Genomic DNA, 18317 nt, shown 5'->3' on the forward strand with positions numbered 1-18317 from the left:
TAGAAAAAAATTACCTAGTTTTTACAATAATTATTGTATTAACAATGGAATTAACTATTACAGAGCTAAAATCTATTTTTAAAACATAAGATAGTGAAATTCTGTATAATAATTCTTTTAAAATAATATCATTTAGTAATTCCGAAAATATATGTGTATAAACGAATTCAGAAAAAAAAATGGCTTGAATTTGATGGTGAACCCGCTGCTGATACTTGAGCACAGCATCCACAGCATTCTCTTCGGCGACCCGGAAAGCGAAGGGGGCGAGAGAAAGGCAAACAAACAGCTGCGCACGCAGAGGCGATCGAGGCGAAGAAGGCGAAAGCGACTGAGGGAGAGAGAGGGGCAGGAAAATCCCAGCCGGATCGCGGGTCCCGCGTGGCGGTGTGTGCCGGGTGGGCCCCGCGAATCCCGCTCCCGGATCGAGCTGGTGGGGCCCCCCGGCCCGGTCCGGTCCGGCCCAGCGGGGCGGGTTTACTCGATCCCCGAGCCTCGGATCCCTTTGGAGATCTCGCAGGATTTCCCCTCGCCCTCTCCGCATCGCATTGATGAATGGATGGGTTTTACTCTTTTTCTCTCTAATATTTTTAATAGATATTATATTATTATATCTTTTTTCCTACGGAGTCACACGACACGCATATCCGCTCCGGCTTTGCTCGCCTATATATATAGTACACGCCAGCGATGGCCTCCGCCACCAACAACCCATTGCGAGTTCGCCGCAGCTCTTCTTTGTTCTTTGCTTGCTCCATCGCTGATTGATACATACAGCTCGCGGAATCCGGTGGCGGTGGTGTTGTTTGTATTGGATTTTGTTGAGGTGGCTGCGCGTCGATCAATGGCGGCTGCTGCTCCGTCTCCGGCCCCGGCGCTGTCCCCGAAGGTGGTGGTGGCGACGTCGCCCAAGGCGGCGGGCGACAGGAAGGTGGTCGTGCCGGTGGTGCCCGCTGACGAGGCGGCGCAGAGCGAGATGCACGTGCTGGCGGTGGACGACAGCTCCGTCGACCGGGCGGTGATCGCGAAGATCCTCCGCAGCTCCAAGTACAGAGGTGCGTGTCGTGTCCTCGGCGTCCACATTGGCGTGCTGCTCGATCGGTTGGATCGTCGATGTGGGGGGGGGGGGGGGAGAACGCGATTTCTGACATGGCGGCGGCTTTCTCTTGATTTGCAGTGACCACCGTGGAGTCGGCGACGAGGGCGCTGGAGCTGCTCTGCCTCGGCCTCGTGCCCAACGTCAACATGATCATCACCGACTACTGGATGCCCGGCATGACCGGATACGAGCTCCTCAAGCGCGTCAAGGTAAATTCGCTCGCCAAATCGATCGAATCCGCGCTTCCTTCGCGCGATTCGCGACCCCTGAGTTGGGGAGTACCATGTTCCGGGTCTGAATTTTGCGTGCTTTCTTCTACTGCAGGAGTCGTCTCAGCTCAAGGAGATCCCGGTGGTGATCATGTCGTCGGAGAACGTGCCCAACCGGATCAACCGGTGCCTTGAGGAGGGCGCCGAGGACTTCCTGCTCAAGCCCGTCCGCCCCTCCGACGTGTCGCGGCTCTGCAGCCGGATCAGATGATCGATCGCCATGCGCTGGATCCTATCATGGAGGATGATTAACCCCTAGGAATTTTTTTGTCTCCTTTTTCTTTCTTTCTCAACTGACACTTCTTGGACATAGATCTTCTGCTGCTGCCGCTGCCTCAAACAAGCTAAACATTTGGGGCGGCTTAGGAGATGATTAGCCTTACTTACCTTAGCAAGTTTAGGATTAGGTGTCAGGCATTTGCCTGTTCCTCTCTGTGCTCTGCAAAGATGCCATGAAAAAAAAGAGAGACGAGCAAATTCTTCAGAAGCTTCTCTTCAGGAAGAAGCTTGTCTTGTTACATGTTGAAATGGCATCAGAGCATCAATCTGTTTTTAACTGTTTCAAGATCGGTCAGAGTTTTGACATTAATTTATGGCTTACTTCCAATGAACCATGCATCATCACAGTTTCTTGGCATCTCTTCTGTCCCTGTGATTGTCTTTCTTGTTTGCTTTGCCATGTATGACTAATTATTCACCAAGAACCAAAAAAAATTTTCTTTTTATATCTCTCTATTTGATCTGTACGTTGTGTATTATTGTATGAGTACAGGTATAATCGCAAAATCTTCTTGTGATCATCGCACTAGCGTGTATACGTATAAACAAATATACCACACATTTTCTTGGCTGGTCTTAGGTGAGCTGTTGTTGTATACGGTGTATAAACAAACGAAAAGTCCAAAGCGGGAGCATATACTACTAGATAATTGAGGAGATGACAAGACGGTGGAAGGATCTGCTCAGAGATTTGCTTACCTGGGAGCAGATTCTTCAAAAGAGACCCCTGCATTGCATGTGGTCTCTCAGCCTCATGTCGTTGGAATGTACAGTGCTAATGTCAGTAGTACTAATTCCAGATTATCAAAAGAGATCTCAAGAGAAAAGAAAGGCAGAGAAAGATATCATACAGATTCAGACTATTGGTTAGCAACTGTTAGGTCAGGTACAGGAACTGTTCAGATTTCTTGCGATTTTCTGGAACGTCAAAGTTGGAGAGCCTGGGTTGGACGTGTTCGCTGTGTTGGAATAGTTTTGGTTGCTTGCGTAGAAATGTCCACGAAAACACTGTGTTAGCTCGATTTTGCTTCAGCTGTCTGGGCACGTCTGACTTTGACCTCGATTTGTTTACTGGTTAAAAAACGATTTAAATTCATCCATCTCCTTCTGATTGCTACGCACGGACGTTTCACTTCGAGTAAATAACAAATCAATCAAAATTAAAATTTTTCTCTTTCCTGGAGGACAGGTCGTCTGCTCCTCGGAGCATCTCTATACTGAAAAATCTAACCTGCACGTACTCCAAATCTTGTCTGATGGTGAAATCGCCTTCCATTTCTTTTTCTCTAAATTCGTGTTGAATTAGTAGCTTGAACGGCACGAATGGAATCGGCTTGATGATATTGTAACATCCTTTTCTGATGAAATTTGCATTGATTGCATTGCACGGTTAAGCCGGTCACTAACTCTTCCGGGCACCATTAATTTCACCAATAGTGCAACTGAACTGTAAGACAGATCGACCCGTATGAGTACTTAAATGCGTGCGTTGATGGGCAAATGTACGAGCGTACTGGGGATTCCGATTCTCTGCGTGAAAGAAAGAAAAAGGCCCAACCCATTGCATCGCCGCCCGCACGTACGGCGAGATTTTGATGGCCGATGCTGAGATTTGAGACAGAGAAACGAATACTTCCGTAGTTTACCTTTTTCTTTTTACTTCCACCTCCATCTTTTGGATTATGTTTATATTTATAAAGTAAAATTTTAAATTTTAACTTTAAATTTGAAGTCGATTTAGTTTTTTCACCAAAATATATTTTCTAGCCATGACTTTTAAATCACTCGGAATATATATATAAAAGTTTTATTTACAAATTATTTTTTAAAAATATCTCGTTTGTCTTTTTCAAACAATCACCCCCTTCATCCATCTTACCCGACGGTCAAAAAATATTTGTTTTCTAAGATAAGATTTAGTTAAAAGTTTAAAATTTCGATGAGAAATTTTATGTTGACATAAATTTATTAAATATAATAAGTTTATGTCATTATGATAGTACTTATAGAGGAAAATCTATGTGTATTATTTGTTTTGTATTTAAACTAAGGATTTAAGAAATTGCCTATGTTAAAATTTTAGAATTTTTAATCAAATCTTGTCCTAAACGACAATATTTTTTATGGGGGGAGTGTTAGAAATAAGAATTTGATAAAATTAAATTGAGAAAATATTATAGTTACATTATATATTAGTGAGAGAAAGAGGCAAAAGAAAATTAATATAACTAACTTGATAGCTTATATATTCTCTACGACTCAAAATAACGAGTCCATTTTTCCAAATTATAATGACAAACTTACTGAAAGAAAATCTAACAAATATCATTGATAAACACTTAACTCTAAAAATACTTAACTCTAAAAATACATTGATGAGGATGATTTCTACCAATGCCATCGTACAAACGAATTTATCTAAAAAATATCGTTATCGTTAGGGTTCCGTCAGTATCTTTCCGTTAATGACAGAAATGGACGGGGCTCTAACAGCGATGTCATTCTCAGACAAATTTATTTGTACGATGATCTTTCTTAGAACACGTATTTGTCAATGCCATTTCTTAGACTTAGACGTTTGTCAATAATATTTTTAAGATTTTCTCTACTACTAAATATGATATATTCTACTAGTATGCAAATTTAGATAGGCACGGTGAATCTAACACGATATGCGTCTATATTTATAATACTAGATGCATATCCAATACTCTATTATTGTATATTTTGAAAATAGATGGAGTAGAAAATATTATACTTCTCCCTCCCTATTTCAGAATATAAAACCTATAGTATTGACTAGATTTATATAATGGTAATGAATCTACGAGCATGTATATCAATAAATAGATTAAAGCATAAGTACATGTTAGCTCTCCTATTAAATTTCCTCCCATCATCCTAAAACAAATGGCAGTTGTAGATGGCGCACGTCAGACGCACGGGGCCGTGTAGCGTGCGTGCGTGCGTGCAACGCGAGCGAGCGGCGCGGAGTGGGACCGCGTGCAGTCGCTGGCGTGTGGGGACCGTGCGCGGGTGGACAGGAGTCTCAGGGCCTATTTAGGGAACCTTTTCTCTCCGTAGCTTTTTCCAAAAACAGCTTCCATCAGAAGTTGTCCTAAACGTCTATAGTTTCTGAGAATCTATAGTTACAAATTCTGAAAAATGAACAATGAATCCAAAAGCTGGAGAAGCTGAATTTAGTTGCTTTTTCAGATTCTCAAAAACTGACTATCAAGCAACTGTTTCTTAGGATCTAAAACTCTCTAGACATATCAACAGGATCGTATCGCGTGCGTACGGGGAAGGGAAGGGAAGGGAGTGGGGGGCGTCGTACTTAAAAACTAACCCTGATGCTTTGCTTCTTCAGAGACCTTCTTCAGTTACTGCTGCTGCTCTCTGCTTCAGTTTGTGTGATCCCCCTCCCCTCAAACTGGACCATCCTAGGCTAACTTTATTATGGCCTTGCTACTGCTAGTACGTTGCTCCTTTCTGAAAGGTGAAAAATTGATTCGATGGTACGTTTTACGTATGTATGTACAACGTACTAGTACATGTACATTGCTACCTGGTGCTAGGCGAACGGCAATGCGATCGTGTACGTATATATTCATGTGCTGTACGGTACCTAGCTGTTGTGTTTGGTGTAGGAGTGTAAAGGTGTAGCGATGTACTGTGTCAGTGACTCGTCGGTCTCTGAATAATACGAGATGGAAGTACCCAGTAAATGACAATGAATGGCGGCCTCGCTTAGAATGGAGGGCACAAACAACCGAAGTTTGTTTTATAGCGGTGTCATCGCTAAGAATAATTCTATTTGAATATATCGTTTGGGACAAATCACCTCAAACAGTTCTTAGAGCATTTTCAAGAGAATATTAATATTTTATTTTCTAAAAGTTTGTATTGGATTTATCTAAAAATTATTGGACATAAAAATTACACCGTCTTCTAATAGAAATCTAAAAATAAATAATTTATATTAGAAACAAGTAGTGTTGCCCTAAATTTAGAATACAAGTGAGCTAGTTTTAGACATGTGTAAATATTAGAAATGTACTTCGTAATTTGTTGGAGATATATTTCTAGCTTAATTTTTAAAATTCAATTTTAGTGATCAATTTTAAACATCTCGTGAAGATGCTAATGTCAATCTGGGAACAATATACCCGTATGGGGAGTGCACAGGAATCAAACCCAGGATGTCGTCGAAAACTTCTCAGCGCCTATCCAAAACAGACGTTGCGCAAGTGCAAAACCGGGCACGTGCTACGGTTGAGGCCTCCATGACGACCAAGCATTGTTGCATGACCATAGGCGTGCGTGACTGTGCCATCGCGTCGCGGGGAGAAGCATCCAAATCTCGGGGATTACGTGATGGCGATAGGCCGATCGTATGCACGGCAAAGCAGATGAGCTGAGCAGAGACCCAAACTAAGCGGTTGTTTTAGATGGGGCTAAAGCCCCGTGTCAAATCGAATGTTTGATACTAATTTAAAGTATTAAATATAGATTAATCAAAAAAGTTAATTTTATAAATGAGAGCTAATCTACGAGATAAATTTTTTGAGTCTAATTAATTCATAATTAGCAAATGTTTACTGTAGCATCACATAGGCTAATCATGGATTAATTAGGCTTATTGGATTCGTTTCGCAAATTAGTCCAAGATTATACATAAGTTTTATTTATAGACTTTGTTTACTATCTATAATAAGTGTCTAAACATTCGACGTGACTAGAGGCTAACGTTTAGCTCATAGAAACAAACCCCCTCTAGACTGCCGTCAGGTGGAACCAAATAACCAATCCCATCCATCCCCGACCCAGGTCACGCAAAACGGCATGGCTGGCTGGCTGGACGGCATGCATATCCACGAGGGAAACGTGGGCGTGGAAACCGCGAGCGCGGGGGAAGCGGGTTGTGCGTGCCTGTGGTGCGCGCGGGCGGATCCGGTGGTTGGTTTGATTTGGTCCGGGGGGGCCGCGACGCGATCGCGGGGATTTGACCGCCGGATCACGGGGGAGATCTCCTCGCCTTCTCGCGCGCGCCCGCGCGCCGTGGTGGACCACTGCCACCCCCACCGGGCTGGGGCTGATAGCGGCCAGCGCCGACGCGGACGCGCCCCCGATCCGGTCTCGCCGACGCGGGCGCGGACGCTGCCACTAGTGGCTGGATCGATCGGCGTGGTCGGGGTTTGGTCTCCCGTGGCCTCGCACGGAACCCTACGTGCGTGAACACTAGTTACCACTGTGTAGTCCCGCTACATGAACATGAGAGGAATGGGTGCGCAGTCAGGGTTTCAAAAATCATGCGGCCGACCAAATACAGCTGCTGGCAGAGCCGGAGTCAGCAAAACAGAAAGAGATGTCATTTATTTGCTTTTCAGTGTTTTAAACTAAACTTAGAGCCTATTTATGAAGTTTCTCTTAACTGCAGCCTTTTCTAGAAACTGCTTCTGCTAGAAGTTGCTTCAAATGATTCACAACTTCTGAGAATCTGTAGTTACAGATTTTAGAAAATGAACTAAGAATCCAGAATCTGGAGAAGCTGGGTTTAGGAGCTTTTCCAGATTCTCAGAAGCTAGCTACTAAAGTTCCCTAAAGAGGCCGTTAGGCTGCTATGTGTGTCTAGATTTAGATTAAGAAAGTATATATATGTTAAAAATTAATAAACTCTAGCTAAAATTTTTTCGGAGGGAACCCCCTCCCATCCACATACAAAGGTCTGTCCCTAGCTGCTGGGCAGTTTTCATGATTATCACTCAAAACCAAATAAAATTTAAACAAATTTTAATGAAAGTCTCTACTATTACAGAAACGGAGTTATCCTCCTTCGCCCTCCCCCCCCCCCCCCTCCCTTTTTTTCTACTACAAGTAGTGTGTGTTGTGCATGTGCCAACCACCATCTCATCCGAAAATAGTTGGATCAAGTGATTTATTCTCAATCCATCCTCTTATTCTCAACCAATCGAAAATAGATCTGCCGCACTGTATCCTGCCATTGCAATACATGGATAGGTTAAACCGTGCTTCCAGTTAGATGCCTAAAATAAACATATCCTTAATTAGATGGACTTGTTACACTGCACTAACTTGTTTTAGTGAAGATATAGGGTTCTGTTTTATTTTCTTTTAACATAAGGGGTCATCTTTCGGTTTTTAAAGAAAAAAAACAAATGTCATTTACAGACAGAAAATAATTTATAAATACAATTTATATATATATATATATATATATATATGTTCATAGCGATCTAAAAGCTAAATCGGAAAAATAAAATAAGATTAAAAACCTAAAAAATCGACTTTATATTTAAGATTGAAAATTTATAATTCGATTTATAAGTATAAGCAAAAGCTAAAAGATTGAGTGGGAAGTTAACGGTTTCTCCATTTATACTAGCACGAGAACACCAATAAGTGATGTTATCGTCCATGCATAGTCTAGCCTATGGTGTGCATTTACTTAAGGGGAGTGGTAGAGTGTGAAAACATAAATACGGTAGAATCAGCTGTGTTAGTACTATAGCAGTATTGCGAAGGAGTATATCGGTCCAGATGTGACATGTTCGTTTGCCCACAGACACCGGCCACCGCATGGGACCGGTAGGTGAGCTTACGATGTACAGCAGCGTCTCAGGTCGTCAATTGCATCCACAGGTATGGTACATGTTCTCTTGCCCCAGGGCGTAATGATAATCAAATGGGCACAGTGCAATCAAGGAGATTGGCCAGGAGCTCACCTCGTCGCCGTCAGAACGACCTGCGAACAGTGCAAGAGACCGGCTGCTTGCCTTGCTGCTGGACATCTTCCGAGTGCGCGATCTTGTCCTAGATCGGAGACCTGTGGTGCTTCCATTGCATTGGAGCCCACCGCGCGTACGTGTGATTTAGTAGGCGTGTTTCAAGATGGGATGGAGATGGGTGAAAACATGGAAGTCACGCTTGCAGATCTGGAAGATCTGGTGATTTTGCCCGTCTAGAAGGGAATACTTATGTTGCTTCCCAAATTACTCCTAAATAGTATATTTTTTACAAAAGTTTATGTATAAAAGTTCATTATCCCAACAGTCTAAAGTATATTTTTAAACTTTTATTGGTTAATTTCATCATTTATAATATGAAATAGTTATCATATAAATCAGAAAATCTTTATCTACCCTATCTTAAAAACAATCTTAATATCTTTAATGCGAGACTGAAAGATTACGACGGGAGGATGCCTCGATCGATCGCCCAATCTATCAAGACTTGACGCAGCCGGAAGGATCGGATGCGATGTCAATACATCAATACTACTACATGGCATGTCGTTTTCTACTGCTCCGGTTTGAACCGATGAGACAACGTGCATGGTTGTGTGTGAAGTTTCAGCAAAGCTTCTGGACTATGGATGGACCAACACGTAGTAATGCCTGATGCGTACGTACGCTGCGATGCTGATGGAGTTGTACAGCTTACGCTGAGTCGTATACTGTACTATTACATGTCGCTCTCTAGCTGCACACACGGCAACTGACGTGCCGATTTTCTGTAAGCTCTAGAAGCTGATCTGATCTGTCCAGCGTGCAGTGCAACCACCTGCTGTACAAAAATACTACAGTAACGGTTGGTATCGTGCAAGACGTGTACACTTTCACCTGCTCATCACGGGCTAAATAAACACTCGTACGAAGTTGCAGCACTTTGGAGTTAAAAGAGAGACATGTCTCTAGCACTGGAATTTCTTAGAATCTAAGGGTTGGTGCCAAGTCTACGAGCAAAATCTGAGGATTGGAGCTGCTAGACAACGGGATCTCACAGATGAGGAAGGACGATCTGGCTTTATGGTAGTTAAGCAATTCTTCAGATCTAACACAGACCCAAATGGCGCCCTAGTGCTAAGCACAGTAGTTGCACATACGACAACTGATAATTTAGTAGTTTCGGTGCGGCATTATATACTAAGAACTATGTAATCATCATATTAGCATTTTGATCGGCCATATATAATTTAAGGTCCTACAAAATTTTGGCCAAATTGGATGGTCCATGCAACGATATACCTTCAAAGCAGAGGTGGTTGTCACGCAGACAGACCACATGATGTCTTCGAATGGTCTTCCAATGGTCTAGAGTTGCCAATCAATGGCAGATAGTCCTAGCCTCTCCAAGATTTGATTTGTTTTAGAAAAGTGCCTGTTTAAGATAAACACAGTACAACAATCATTAATAAAAATGTATCCAGTTGCAGCGGAGATCGTTCAACGATAATCACTAAGGGGAAAAGTAGCATTAGAGTTATAAATTGGCCCCATAAACAGTATATGAGATGCCAATATCCAATCTACGTTCTATATGTTGTGCCTGAGCTAATGCTCATTTGGCTCTAGCCATTAACACTAGTGAGTGAAAAGGCAAAAGTAATATCAAGTTGGCAAAAACAAGACAGGACAAGACGGCCAAAAGCAATGTGTTCATAGCAGTATAGCACTATTTAGCATGGACCGACGGTACCATTACATAATGCTGCAGGTGAGTTAAAGGTTGCTCGTAGGATAAATCATTGTAATCCACCCACTATTAAATCATCTACAGTAACAACGATACTAGCCATTGGTGGGTTATATAGCATCAAATAAGCACTATGGCGTCGCATATAGGGCAATCCAGATATGCAAGTGCTGGACAATCATACAATTCAATTTTGTACTGATTACCATAGTTTTTTATTCTCTCTTCTTCAGTACGTGATTCAAATTTCACCCAAGTTACATAAATGTATCTGTTCCCCCATCTCTGACGTTTTACTCACCTAAACATTTCAAAGAAAGTTGATTTTAACTGACAAGAAAGCAAACCTGCATCCAAAGAAACCTCTGTTTGCAGACAGGCCCGATGGATGAGCGGATTTTAAAATGTGATGTTTTGTTTCATCAATCAATCTGCAAACAGCATAGCAGGTACTATGAGTGTCTCAGGGCTGCAGACTAAAGATATAACAAAACGGTAACAGTGCAGACATTATAATGGTCAGTTTTTCAAAACTTTCTTTTGCTTGAACCAGCCAACATTCCAAGTCAAAGAAGATTTGCATATGTGAAAGAAGCATACCTTATCTTTGCTTGAGCCGAATTTCCCCAGAGAAGAAACACGATTCCTGATTTCTTCAGTGATATTGTCTTAATAACAGCATCAGTAAATTGCTCCCATCCTTTCTTGGCATGTGAATTGGCTTGATGTTCTCTCACTGGTCCAACAAGATGAAATCAGCAAGATTATACCCAACAAGGCAACAAGATACAACTTCCAAACAAATCAATTCTAGCAAACATAAAGGGACATAAGAAAGTGAGGATAGATATCAATGGGTTACACTGTTCACCTAGATGCTAGTCAGTAATATGATGGGTACCAACTGACTAGTGACTAGGCAGGTCTAGGTGGCAACTAGACTGGGGCCTGTAGGTGTTGGCGACTAGCGATTAGGCGCCTCCTCAGCAGCCATCCAGGCAAGTAATGCATGGTGGTGATATAATACTGTTTATTTCATTCTGGAACTACAGAACAGCCCACAACTGTTAGCAACCAAACTTGTCTCTGGAGCTTTCGTACAGGAATTGTTTTAAGGAGAGATCATCAAGTACAATATAACTATTGTGTTTACATTACTGTCCTAGTGATAAAGTAACAAGAGATGTGTTTTCATTTCTCTGATTATAGATTGACACCATAAAAAACCATCAAGTAGGATTGCTCAGTGCTGATATAAAACTCGTGCAAGGATAGTGCAACTAATATCACAGTAGTGGATTCCAATGGAATAACAAGAATCTAAACAGAAAGAATGTATTACTTTGCACCAAGCTAGAGGAAGAGGACAAGCAACATCAAATAAATGTGATACATTAGCAACTGGAAGAAATCATTGGGGGCCTGTAACCCTCAGCCCATCTCTGTGGATGCACTGTGAATTTTGGGCTCCCAAAACAAGCCTATATGTGTAATACAACACTATTGTTTTTGTGGTCATGATTATAAGAGAACCCACAGGTTACATCAGAGTTTTATTAAGACTGTGAATACATAAGAGCTAAGGAAGCAAAAAAAATAAATAAAGAGAGTTCTCTTATGTAAATGGGAACAATAATCGTACCTGTTAGTACAGTATTGAGCATGAGAACACCCTGCAAAACATGTGTTTCTCATGTTAGCCAACATCCACGAAAAAATAGTCACAAGTTTATCATGCTTTGATAAGAACTAATGGAATACCAACTGCTATAGTTTATATATCAGCTAGAATTAATAAGAGAAAGTTAGACCCTAGTTGTCCTTTTCTTTTCACAAGACCTAGATCAAAATAACAGACCGTTCGCTTCGTGGCATCCAAATGGTGTTATACATAACCACAAATACGAAAATATCTAGTTCTTAAGGTACTGGCGCAGAATCCTCTTAATATTATAATAAGAATAAGAGAGCCACATGGTCAGGGCATTTTATTATGATGTTTATCAAACCACCTTACCTGCACAGCCCATCTTTCCAAGTTTCCATGCGAAGGCACAGTGCAACCTAGATCCTTTTGTAGCTCTTTAAATATGTTTGCTAAGCTAGAAGGAATTTTGATCCCCTCTGGTACTGAGAAAGACAAGCCCATCGCCTGACCAGGTCCATGGTATGGATCCTGAAAAGTAGACATCCCACAGCATGAAACAATGAAAATGAATAGTTCAATTCCAATGCATTTAAATTATTGCAGGGACTCATGGAATGTTCTATGATATCAGAAAGAAATAATTACATCATTTACAAATACATGGTTCTAGGTTGCTCAGAGTTACAAGTACCAAGTGGATTAAAGGACAAATCAAAACATATGGTATGTCTACCAAACAAAAGCATTTCAACTGAGCAATGCCATCAATTAAAAGCTGAACGAAAAAGAGTGATAAACATATATTCCCCTAACAAGCTGTTGTAGAAATATGATTGAGCATGTTAGCAGTGTCATAAAGAAAATCACATGCCCGGGGATACATAACATCCAAATTATATATATAAAAAGGGTAAATGGTAGCATTACTATCATATAAAGGGCAATCAAGGTGAAAAAGCTACAGGACAGCTCAAATCAGTTATTTTAGCATGATAATACAAGGAGAACAGAAGCGATCATTTCTATTCTAGTGACATGGTATTGCTTTGAAACAATAATAAGTATCAAATCTCAAAATGATGATACATTAGTGAAACTGTTGCGTGCTTTCCATTGCCGATCATGCATTCAAATCATCTTTCATATGAATAAATCAACTGTACAGAACAACAAAAACACCCCAGATGACACAAATGTGCCAATGCTCACAGAAGCAGTCCTGCAAAACAAGGGAACCTCCGGGAATTACTTAGGCACACTATAAGCATCAGAGAGAACAATCCCCATTTTAACCAAGGACAGTTTAGCTAAGAGGAGGTGGAAAGGTAACCTTAGATGTTGCTTTTGTAGCTCTCATTACAACACCTCTTCTTTCAGTATGTGACACTTACTTGGAAGTTGGCTAAGTGGCGTCAGCATTAGGTTAAAAGATCAAGTGTTTGTGGGCATAGCGGCATGGTGCTGGGCAGTGTGGTTACGTAGGAATGATGTTGTTTTTAATGGATCTAGTGCTCACTCTTTTATGCAGGTAATTTTCAGAGGGACACACTGGGCAAGACTATGATCTTTGCTGCTTAAGGCAGAGTATGGCAAAAGGTTGAAAAATTATTGCATGATGTTAGAGATGAGGATCTTAGAATTCTTCTCCAAGTATGACTGGAATTTCAGAAGGAGAATTGAAGCTTACACTGCTGTTTAAGCTTGCTTGTTCAGTTTGCGTGGATATTTTGTTAAGTGACTTGTTAGTTGAACTTGGTACTTTTATGTTGTGTTTAAAATAGCTGTGTGACTCATGTAATGGGAGGAGCCTTAGTGCTCTTGTACGGACTTGGTTGGCTGCGTACATTCTTCGGGATGTAGAGGCTAGGTTTAATATAAATCCTTTATCTAAAAAATAAAAAACATAAAAACACGTGCAACCATTAGACCATTACATTTACGCGTTGATGGTAAAATTCCACATGGAAGCTATGGAATGGCGACGAGTTCACGCTGTCATGTATACGAGCCACATAATAGCACAGTCATCCACTCGGTTGGGTTGGATAGCTTAGGGAAGGACGAGGGACAGTGGGGGAGAATGTGATACCTGCCCGATGATGACGGCCTTAACACGGTCGAAGGGGGTAGTGTGAAGCGCGTGGAAGACCAGGTGCGGCGGCGGGTAAACCGGTACCGGGCTGTTTAGCCGCTCGTGCGAGACGAAGCGGCAGAGCTCGAGCGCGTATGGTTTGCGCAGTTCCCCGGGGAGCGCCTCCAGCCACGTCTCCTCGACGAGCAGCTCCTCCAGCTTCGCCGCCCTGCCCGACGCTAAAACCGCCAGCACCAAAACCCTAAGGACGAGGACGTGCGCTGCATTCACGCGGAACGGAATCCTAGTGAAATCGGGTTACCTACCTTTGGACTCGGCGAGGCGGAGGCTACGACGCGCGCGGGCGAGCGCGAGGTTGGTGTCGGCGCGGCGGCGCTGCTCCGGCGAGAGGCCGGAGGAGGAGGAGGAGAGGGAGGCCGACGCGGCGGCCGGGGCGGGAGCGGGAGCGGTGGGGCGGAGGCGCTTGGCGGGGCGGATGAGGTAGTCGGCGATGGTTTTGGGGGCGGTGGGAGGGAGCGGCGCCATCGGGGCACCTCGCGATTTGGGGATTTTCCGGGCGACGGCGAGGTCGACGCGCGCGTCGCGAGGAGGCGGACGACGAGTAGAGGGGAAGGAGCCGAGGTTGAGGAGGCGTGGCGCTGTGCCGCTGGGGGGGGGGGGGAGGGGGGCGGTGGCGCGCGCGGGAGAGTGGGGGAATTTGGCGCCAGCGCCATCGTCCTCTTGGCGCGTGATTTTGGCGAGGGTGGCTGTGTGTCTGCGCGTGTGTGTGAGACGCGTTCGTGCGGCTCGGTTGCTCCCCCTTCCCCGGACGAACAGAAACAGGTCTGTGCGTCTGGTGTGGACGAGGCCGTGCTGGGCTAGAAGGCCTGGTTTTCTTGTGGGCGGTGGGCCGGAGTTCAGTATTTCGGAGATTGGTCTAAAGTCTATGCCTCGTCCTTTTCGTTTATGCTTATGTCTATAAGCTAAAAATTAAGTTTTAGATTTTAGAATTAGATTTGATTTTGATTTTTTATCATAGTTTATTTTTCAGCCTTTGTTTTTATATTACTAGGAATATGTATACAAAAGTTTTACTTACAATTTATCTTTTGATCATTACTAAGTTGTTCCTCTTACGCCGCTTATTGTCAGTCAAACAATGAGGTTGTATTGTAACCCATAAAAATAGTATTGAAAGTCCAAACACCCCAGATGAGATAGTGTGTTTAACATTTGGTAGGATATTAGTGCAAAATTTTATCAAATATAACTACTATATAATTGTAGCAAACTGTAAAATAACTCGTATATAATTATAACATAACTTGGATGTTAGTGAGGGTTGCAGGTCCTTGTATGAATCTTGGTGTAAATCCAAACATCATAAAGGCACGTTCGGCATGGCTCCTGCTCTAAATTATCCTTGCCCAGCGGAGTTGAAGTGTACCAAACATTTTTTAGATCTTAAATACTTCTTCTCTATTTTAAGATGATATCATTGAAAATATGCGAAAATATAAGCAATAATTAAAATCCAACTAAAACGAGCGACGCGATCCACACTGTAAAGGAACAGCTGAGAACGACAAAATCACCGGCAAAATTGGACGGCAAAGCATACACGATTACACGTATTTCTCGAAGAGAAAAATAGCCACACAAACTTAACAATGTACAAGAAAATGTATAGAACAAACTGCGGCGATCAGGCGCCGAGCACTGCGACCGGCAGCAGCACGGCTGCGACGGCGATGGCGCCGGCGAGTCCGGTTCCGGTGGCGCCGCTGGGGTGAGGTGGGGTAGGAGGAGCGGACGACGGCGGGGGCGGGCTGGCCTCGTTTGGCGCCGGCGCGGGAGGCGCGTCGTGGCCGATGACCTTGATGATCATCCTCTGCCCGCGCTCGCAGTGGCCGGCGACGCCGCTGATGAAGTAGAAGAGGCCCTGCCGGTCAAGCCGCACCCCCGTGTCGCCGTTGTTGGAGAAGAAGATGGGATGCGACGCCTGGCACTTGTCGTAGTCGTCCACCGTCACCACCATCACCGAGTCCTTAGCGTACTTGAAATCTGCATCGATGTGCAAAATCAATGGCGCCGCCGGCCATCGCCAACGAAACCACCAATAATTACAACAAAATTAAACTATCAAAACGGAGACTGATATGATCGATATCTTACGGACGCTGTCGCCGACGAGGAAGCGGTTCTTGGACGCCCACTCGTTGTACACGCCGGCCTCGTTGGCCGGCGGCACGGCCCAGCCGTGCTCTCCACCGACCTCGAAGGTGATGGCATCGGAACGCTCGCCAAATGCGGCGAAGAGAGCAAGAAACAGCAAAAGGGCGACGAGGCGGTTCGCCATGGCCGGCCGGTGCATTTCAATTCCTTTCTCGACGGCGCCGATCGATAGGAATATAGGATGATGCAATGAAAGGGGCGGAAAAGGAGCGAATTAATAGGCGGGATAGATCGTGGATGGTGGAGTGGCGAGCCAGGTGGAGAGGAGGAGGAGGCGACGGCGGTTATAGAGCTCGGCCGGGGAGGGAATGGCGGAGACGGCGAGTACGTGGGCCGCGGGATTGCATGGCCGATGCAGACGCTGGGTTCCTTCGTTTGACCGCGCGCTACGGCTCTACGTGCCAACTTTCGATTAGGCTATATATATACGGGGTGCGTATGCTGCTACGGGTAAAAGTAATTTTAAAACATGAGTTTCTTATTATGTGCCCACCGAGTTTAATTATAGATATGACATGGATCCTTATATTTACAAGTAATTGTCTTTCCGGTAGTAAATGATGTATCCATCGACAGAGACGCTCGCGATGATTTTTGTTAATAATTAGATATGTTGGTTTGGTCCTCGAAAGTTTTCATATAGGTTAGGTGTACGGGTGTACGTTTATAGAGGATGAATATACACACATCATAAACAAATATACTTTAAGTATGACTTACATTTTTATATTTTTTGTGTTTGTAAAAAAATTTAAATAAGACGGACGGTTAAACATGCATGCAAAAGCCAGCAGAGTCAAATAAAATTACATTACACGTACTATTAAGGCCGCGTTCGTTACCCCCTCAAGTTAACTTATCTCTCTCGTTTTCCGCGCGCACGTTTCCCGAACTGCTAAACGGTGTATTTTTTGCAAAAATTTTCTATATGAAAGTTGTTTGAAAAAATCATATTAATTTATTTTATATTTTTTAATAATTAATAATTAATTTATTATATACTAATCTATTAGCTAACTTACCCTCCATCCGAACGCGGCCTAAGTTTGTACTCCAGCATGATTAATTTAGTGCCTCGATCGATGAACAACAGGAGGAACATTATATAGACTAAAATCTTGCTAAAATAATCATCACACATTAATTACAAATTATCTAACTGTAGATTTATTAGCTAATTATTTTAGTTAGTACCAAATCATCCAAACATGCATGCTGGGATCGGGTTAGTTAAAAAAATTATCCAAACATGCATGGATCGGATTAATTGCCGCATACTCGTACGAAGTCATGGGCAGACGACGTTACGGCGTGAACAAAACAGATTTATACTTTGGACGATGACGTACGAACGAAATACATACACAATACAACTTGTACGGAGGACACAAGAAACTCCTCGGTATAATCATCAGGCCCGGATCTAGCCTAAAAATTAAGCAGGGGCACCTTATTAAAATTAATAGTATATTGAAAATATTTTTACTTAATTACATATTAATAACACACAAGTATTAAATTTGAGTGGGGTATAGGACCCCACTCACTGTACTCTAATCATTATTCATTTTTACAATAGTAGATATAATAGTAATACATAATGATATTATTTTATTTTAATATTTACAAAACTATATTTCTAAAAAGTTATATAAATCTATAACCAAACCCATGCGAGAGAGTTGGCTCTATACGAGGGAACCAGGGCCACCGCCACCGTACCTCTGCCCTATTATAATTTACTGCAATATACATTATTAGAAATAATGTGAAACAGATAAATAGATTATTGATATCTTATTACAACCGATCCCTCCATAGACTCTATCTTTAACACGGTTTCCTTCTTCTAGCCTCTGTCTCGTTCGAAATACATCGGCCACAATCTTTCCCAACTATCTGATTGCTCCTTTTTTGCCTGTCTAACACTTGGTTAATCCGTCCAACTTGGCTCCTCGGATACTCTTTCATTTGGTCGGTCATTCTGGGCCTCATTTTGTCGTGCACGTTGCGGCCCAGCGCCCCACCATGCCAGGCAACGCGAAGCGAACCGAACCGGAACTGAATGTGTTTCGTCCGTGTAAGCATATTGCTGTCGAGTACATTGATGCACTCATGCACTGTCCAGTGGCAGGCAGGAGTACGATCGCATCGGATCCAACGGTGGGCAAATGCCCTTGAGCCCTCCTAGCTGGCACCATATGCGTAGAAAAAGACGTG

General features: G+C 43.0%; 3 protein-coding genes across 3 annotated transcripts; 1 reads left to right on the top strand and 2 right to left on the bottom strand.

Annotated features, from left to right (window-relative positions):
- Window positions 1-712: 712 nt before the first annotated feature.
- Window positions 713-2005, top strand: LOC102714824 (two-component response regulator ORR6-like). The gene is made up of 3 exons (XM_006652952.2): window positions 713-1055; window positions 1178-1308; window positions 1424-2005. Exons 1-3 carry the CDS (start codon window positions 845-847, stop codon window positions 1577-1579), a joined length of 498 nt encoding a protein of 165 aa, XP_006653015.1. The 5' UTR covers window positions 713-844; the 3' UTR covers window positions 1580-2005.
- Window positions 2006-9334: 7329 nt separating this feature from the next.
- Window positions 9335-14522, bottom strand: LOC102701446 (uracil-DNA glycosylase, mitochondrial). Its single transcript, XM_006653803.3, has 7 exons — window positions 14189-14522; window positions 13881-14101; window positions 12161-12319; window positions 11786-11816; window positions 10744-10879; window positions 10491-10574; window positions 9335-9828 (listed from the first exon to the last, which is right to left on the bottom strand). Exons 1-7 carry the CDS (start codon window positions 14406-14408, stop codon window positions 9762-9764), a joined length of 918 nt encoding a protein of 305 aa, XP_006653866.2. The 5' UTR covers window positions 14409-14522; the 3' UTR covers window positions 9335-9761.
- An 827-nt stretch (window positions 14523-15349) lies between these two features.
- Window positions 15350-16457, bottom strand: LOC102701724 (early nodulin-like protein 1). Its single transcript, XM_006653804.2, has 2 exons — window positions 16038-16457; window positions 15350-15926 (listed from the first exon to the last, which is right to left on the bottom strand). The coding sequence occupies exons 1-2, from the start codon at window positions 16234-16236 to the stop codon at window positions 15568-15570; spliced, it is 558 nt and encodes a 185-aa protein (XP_006653867.2). The 5' UTR covers window positions 16237-16457; the 3' UTR covers window positions 15350-15567.
- Between the last annotated feature and the right edge of the window lie 1860 nt (window positions 16458-18317).

This window comes from Oryza brachyantha, chromosome 4 (genome assembly GCF_000231095.2).
Source record: "Oryza brachyantha chromosome 4, ObraRS2, whole genome shotgun sequence".
Lineage (NCBI taxonomy): Eukaryota > Viridiplantae > Streptophyta > Magnoliopsida > Poales > Poaceae > Oryza > Oryza brachyantha.

Bases quoted from the DNA above. Each gene is read 5' to 3' on its own strand.
- LOC102714824 (XM_006652952.2), top strand. From the start codon at position 845: ATGGCGGCTGCTGCTCCGTCTCCGGCCCCGGCGCTGTCCCCGAAGGTG. The intron at 1,056-1,177 runs GTGCGTGTCGTG...CTTGATTTGCAG, and splicing joins CCGCAGCTCCAAGTACAGAG to TGACCACCGTGGAGTCGGCG. The intron at 1,309-1,423 runs GTAAATTCGCTC...CTTCTACTGCAG, and splicing joins AGCTCCTCAAGCGCGTCAAG to GAGTCGTCTCAGCTCAAGGA.
- LOC102701446 (XM_006653803.3), bottom strand. From the start codon at position 14,408: ATGGCGCCGCTCCCTCCCACCGCCCCCAAAACCATCGCCGACTACCTC. The intron at 14,102-14,188 runs GTAGGTAACCCG...TGGCGGTTTTAG, and splicing joins CCGCCTCGCCGAGTCCAAAG to CGTCGGGCAGGGCGGCGAAG. The intron at 10,880-11,785 runs GTACGATTATTG...TTGTTGGACCAG, and splicing joins GCTCAATACTGTACTAACAG to TGAGAGAACATCAAGCCAAT.
- LOC102701724 (XM_006653804.2), bottom strand. From the start codon at position 16,236: ATGCACCGGCCGGCCATGGCGAACCGCCTCGTCGCCCTTTTGCTGTTT. The intron at 15,927-16,037 runs GTAAGATATCGA...ACATCGATGCAG, and splicing joins CCTCGTCGGCGACAGCGTCC to ATTTCAAGTACGCTAAGGAC.